Consider the following 6,086-nt stretch of genomic DNA (forward strand, 5'->3'; position numbering starts at 1 on the left):
AGGAGCAACCACACCGGGTTTAGCGACAGCAACAGCCAAGAGAGCGAAGAAGCAAACAGCGATCTACAAAAGATGGAATAATATGCAAGGATTAGTACCAACTCTATTTGAATCAATACAAAATAGACAAACTTACGAATTTGAACATTTTGTTTGAGGTTTGGAGGTTTGTTTGGTATGTTTGACAATATAAAATTGATAGTAAAATACAAAAAATGTACGACTTTTATACAAGCAACGCAAATTTAATGTTATTAAAAGTCAATCGTTAGTTGGTACGTGCGACGAATATGGAAAAGATTAAGCACCAATTGCCCACTATGCACGTAAGTATTTACAAGAGCTATATTTTATTGCTGAGAAAAATTGGTACTTGTTGAGGTAGCTAATGGTCGAACAATATATTGATGTGAATGAAAAGATTCATATTTTTAAAGTGGACAGAAAACTTTTTTCAATCTGGAAACATAAGCTAGATTATAACTTTTCATAAATGACCAGGTGAACGGATAATGTTTAATACAGTTCACATTTTATATACGACCCATTTCCTCAGCAAGCACGGATTTTCCTCAGAACAAATTATATCGATGTAATCAGAACTACAAAAACCACATGCGGTACAAAATATGGCGTAGTTATTAAATTCAGTTGACCGATACAGCCCCCTTCGATCATTATCTAAATCTGCATGTAATATTAGATTGTACAAAGTTTGAACCCAATCGGTTATTCCGTTCAAGAGTTACGTGTACATAAGTCTTACAGACGGACGCACATGACAAAATCGACTCCAAATTGTCTGTGATAGATTCCATAACTTAACTTAATTAACTTGTACTTAATTAACAGACAAATCGTCATTTACATTAAGCGCATGCATTACGCATATAAAATACTTTAGTTAATGTCAAGTTATAGTATAAAAGTCAACGATTTTTAATGATTCAATATCAATTTCATATTGTCAATCAAAACAAACAAAACTCCACTCCATAACAAAATGTTCAAATTCGTAAGTTTATTGAAAGCAGATCACAAAGACTTTGAATGGTACTAATTGCTACATTTCTTATTTTTTAGATCGCTGTTTGCTTCTTCGCCCTCTTGGCTGTTGCTGCTGCCAAACCCGGTGTAGTTGCTCCTTTGGCTTATACCGCTCCTGTAGCTTACTCTGCTCCTTTGGCTTACTCCGCTCCATTGGCTTACAACGCTGTTGTCGGTAGTGCTGCCTATGTTGCTCCCTATGCCTCCAGCTACAATGCCCACACCATTGCCCACTCTGCTGCCTTCCCTGCCACATACGCTGTTGCTCCCGCCGCCTATGCTGCTCCAGTAGCCACCACCTTCGCTGCTGCCCCAGTTTTGTTGAAGAAGTAAATCAGAGAATTTGACTTTGAATAAATTGATGATGATTGTGATAAATTAAAAGACAAAAAAATTGTTGTTTGTTTTTTGTCACCATTATCCTTATGCTAATTACTTTCCTAGTCGGGCGACCCTCTACAGAACGATTGTTCCATAACCCGTGATTTTCAAACAAACAATGAAACATTGGTTTTCTTTCATAAAAGATACATCGCATCACGTTTAATTGTTTACTTTTTTCATTTCCCCTTTCAACATATTCGATGTAAGGCAATAATATCAGCCTTAAACAATCATTTAACTGTACCTTCTCTGTAAGGACTCTGGACATTCTAGTCGCACGTACATGGTCTATAAAACGTTTGAGGCGATTCTCAGCATTAGAGGAATTCATTCTTTTTTCTATCATTTTTCATAGCTGGATTTGAGTTGTGCTTTAACATCTACTCCAAAACTCTGACCCTAGATTATTTCCCTACTGCTGAGTATCTATATTCCTACTATTCAGTCTATATTAAACACCTGCATAGATACAACTGAATATATCAGTTCCAACATTTTTCAACATTGAGTGAGTATGGATATGTAGAATGTAGTTTCAGTTACAAGTTGATACTGATACTTTTTCAAACAGGTATGATATGAGTTGGTATAGACAGAAAAAAGGAACATATTTCTTTATATCTGGTTTGAACAAACTGATATAAATGGATATTTGTGTGATACAATAAGTACTTATTGTATGTAGCCCAAACAAAATAGGAATTGAAATAGAAAAAATCCTACACAGCTGAATATTGGTGGATATGTAGGATCTGTCATTAGAAATGAGATCATGAAAATCTCTGTCGATCCCATGCGTGCAAAGAAACTTATTCATGGTCATAGGCCTTATTTTTGGTTTATTTATATATCTCAAAAACTGTGAGCCTTACCAAAAAGTGACTAAAGCAAAAGACAACGACCGTAAAATTATCTATAAGATATCGCGTTTCTAAAAGTCACATATTAATGATATGCACATATAAAGCACCTATAACTTATTTGACCCGAAATTCAGGATACAAAATCTGGTTAGACCTGGTGCTACTGGACCGAGTACTACAAATCAAATCAAAAAAGTGTATTTCGAATTTCTTCAGAATCATTCCATGGACCAATAAAAATTCTGCATTATGAAAACCATTAGGAATAACAAAATCGTGTAATTTGTTATGGAGGGTATATTATGATTGTCATTCTGTTTGTAACTCCTCGAAATAATAGTTTAAGATCATATAAAGTGTATATGTTCTTTATCAGTCTGCATCTACACCGATATAGCCCCATGACTGTACTTCTGTGGAAATGACTTTAATGTCCGAAGTATGTAGGTTAGGGTTATGACTTTTTGACATTTTTCCTCAAAAATGATTTCCTGTAGCAGGGATGAATGAACTTTTGCCTATTAATCACTATGCTATCGTTTATTCCATTGAAATATAAAAAAAGTTCACGCACAAATCGATTTTAAGAAAATAAGTTTTTGAAAAAATATATAAAATGAAAAAAAAAATTTTTTTCAAAAAATTATTTTTTGTTGCACGAATAAATAAATATAAGCCTACTAATATCTATAATAACGTTTATTTCATTCAAATATTAAAAAAGTAGCGAAAAAAGTCACTTTGAAAAAATTTAAAATTTTTTGTTTTTTGTTAAAAAATTATATTTTGGAATAAAAGCGTTTACGACATTTTTACGATTCTCAGAATTGAAGAAAAATAGTGAGAAATAAATTTTATGTCATTTTAATTATCTCATGTGGTTCTAAAGTTTATTTTCAATTATATATCTGTTTTCAGTGACTTAAAAAAATTGTCCATAATTTTGATAAATTCAAATTTTAAAATCATTTTGTGCGTGAGGTTTTTTCACCGAATCACCTTATAATTAAGATTTTATGTAATCTTATGGCAAAACTCATCACGCTATGATACAGGCATATGAGGTTGTAAAAAAGTCATAACCCTAATGTAGGTGGATAATAATTCGGTAAATGTACTGTAGGTCCATTCAGCTTGGAACAACGTCGTTTTAAGAGCTTTTGAAGGTATTATTCTCTTAAGGTCAATCCCCGACCAGAACACCAACACTTTCGGCGGTGGTGGCCTGAGTATTTCAGCCATGAAAACTTATTTACAAGTTGTATTGTAAGATACTCCGTTCGGGCTCGGACTTTATATGGAAGAAGTATCCCTTCTCCCTTCCATGAAAACTTATTTACAAGTTGTGTCGTAAGATACTCCGTTCGGACTCGGCGATAAAAGTAGGTCCCATATCATTGTGCCAGTATGAATCGCTGTGCAATTATTGATATGGAAGAATTATGTCTTCTCCCATCCGGGATGTTTTAGGCACTTATAATATGTAAGTATTTGTTTAAACTAACTATTTTAAACCTAGTTTTGAAATTACCACAAAAAACGCTTCAATGTAACAAAACTATTTGTGATAAATATTTGGAATATAATAAAACTATTTTTGATAAATATTCGCGTTTTCATTATTAGGTCTGAAACTTTTCTAGTAGCCCTCGTACGTTCCATTCACTGAACCCAGAAAAACAATCAAATTGGTGCGTTCAGTTGTAACAGTTCATGTCTTTAATATTTATTTATCCCCTAAATAATACAAATGTTATTTTTTATGAAATTTTCCTTAGAAGTTATTCACACACGCCTGTTACACCTGTAGTATCTGTTGGTATCTGTAGTATTTGAAAAATATCTGTTGTACAACAGATACTTGAGAACGAAAAAACAAATAAAGTTCTCACTCGTTCATATACAACACAGAACTGTTTCTAACAGTTATGTTATTGTGAGTATACACAACCCAAACAATATCATAACTGTTACACTCATTCCAACATTTATATCATATTATATCTGTTATGTATATGATATATCTGTTTTGTTGATATAAACAGTTATACCATTGCACGTGTTTAATATATATATAATTATATAATCGTTCCACAAACATCCTAGGCGGGACAGGGGAGACTTCTCTCATATCAATGAGTGCACCCCGAATCATATTAGCTCAATTATATGGGACATACTGTTTATCGCCGAGTCCGAACGGCGTGTCTAAGACACCACTTGTAGAGAAGTTGCACAAGGCTGAAATACCCAGAAAATGTCGCCAGGTAAGGGTATTTTGCCACCGTTGAAAAGTGTTTGATGTTGACTGGCCGGGGAATCGAACCCACGACCTTTAGCGTACAAGGCGGGTGTGCATACCATTCCCCAACGGTGGCACCCAATTATACGACAATAAAATTACAGAGAAACAAACGGTTATGTCATTTTGGTTATGTGGTGTACCCCTTTAACTTGATTTCACTTAGATATCTGCTTACAGCGACTTCAAAAAATTTTCAAAAGTTCTGAAAAATAAAAACTTTAAAAGCTTTTTGCTTTTTATCAAATCAATTTATAATTAAAATTTTATGTAATCTTAAGTAAAAACTCATTAAAATATCATACGGGGATACGAGGTTGTTAAGAAGTCATAACCCCAATGGACACCTGATGATGACACATAGTAATAAATACGACAAGACCTAACCCCAGTCAATAAGAATATTAAAAAACTATTTTTTTATCTTTCAATTTATCACATTGATCATTCATTTATTCAAATCCACATTCTCTGATTTACTTCTTCAACAAAACTGGGGCAGCGGCGAAGGTGGTGGCTACGGGAGCAGCATAGGCGGCGGGAGCGACGGCATAGGTGGCAGGGAAGGCAGCAGAGTGGGCAATGGTGTGGGCATTGTAGCTGGAGGCATAGGGAGCAACATAGGAAGCACTACCGACAACAGCGTTGTAAGCCAATGGAGCGGAGTAAGCCAATGGAGTGGAGTAAGCCAATGGAGTAGAGTAAGCCAAGGGAGCAACTACACCGGGTTTAGCGGCAGCAACAGCCAAGAGAGCGAAGAAGCAAACAGCGATCTAAAAATATGAAATATAAAAATTAATTCGATTGGGTACTCTTAAAATAGTTTTAACTAAACTTACGAATTTGAACATTTTGCAGAAGTTAAGTGGTGTATTTTACAATATAAAATTGTTAATGTTTCTCAAAAGAAAATTGTGTTTTTATATATTTTTAAAAATGAAGCAGTAAACATTATGTTCGCCATTTCAAGATCGACATAACAAATACTCCGCACGGAAACACAAATATTAGAATTCATTGAAGCACTCACCTGACACATCAAGGTTCTTAGGTGTTCTTGAAATAATGTCAACTGCAAACAAATAAACATTTAAAGTACTTGAATTAACAACTAAAGAATGGTAAAATACGCTTAAATTTTAAACTATGTGTTTCCCCAACTTTTTTACGTATACTACGTACAATACTTGTGCATATGTATGTATGTATCGTAGACTTTTAAAACCATTGCCAGTTATTGACTAAATTAGCATTAATAACCTTTAAAACTATTTTTTATTGCCCTACATTATTTCACTGAAATTGATATGCATTTGTTTTGGTTTCCTATAATCGGTATACTGCTCTACGTATGTGTGTGTCTGCATGCCGGTAATATACAGTGCAATAACCTTTGTCGCACATGACCAGCATACGATATGAGACAATTTGACCACAAATTAAAATAATTACAATTAGTATAAAAGTCAGCACCGGTTATCGAATTGTTA

General features: G+C 34.0%; 1 protein-coding gene across 1 annotated transcript; it reads left to right on the plus strand.

The window, feature by feature from the left end:
* The first annotated feature begins 290 nt into the window (after nucleotides 1–290).
* On the plus strand, nucleotides 291–1,380 carry LOC141402996 (uncharacterized). The gene is made up of 2 exons (XM_073985128.1): nucleotides 291–326; nucleotides 1,084–1,380. The coding sequence occupies exons 1-2, from the start codon at nucleotides 291–293 to the stop codon at nucleotides 1,378–1,380; spliced, it is 333 nt and encodes a 110-aa protein (XP_073841229.1).
* The last annotated feature ends 4,706 nt before the right edge of the window (nucleotides 1,381–6,086 follow it).

Source organism: Musca autumnalis, unplaced genomic scaffold (assembly GCF_047663935.1).
Source record: "Musca autumnalis isolate F117 unplaced genomic scaffold, ASM4766393v1 scaffold_4, whole genome shotgun sequence".
In the NCBI taxonomy this organism is placed as follows: domain Eukaryota; kingdom Metazoa; phylum Arthropoda; class Insecta; order Diptera; family Muscidae; genus Musca; species Musca autumnalis.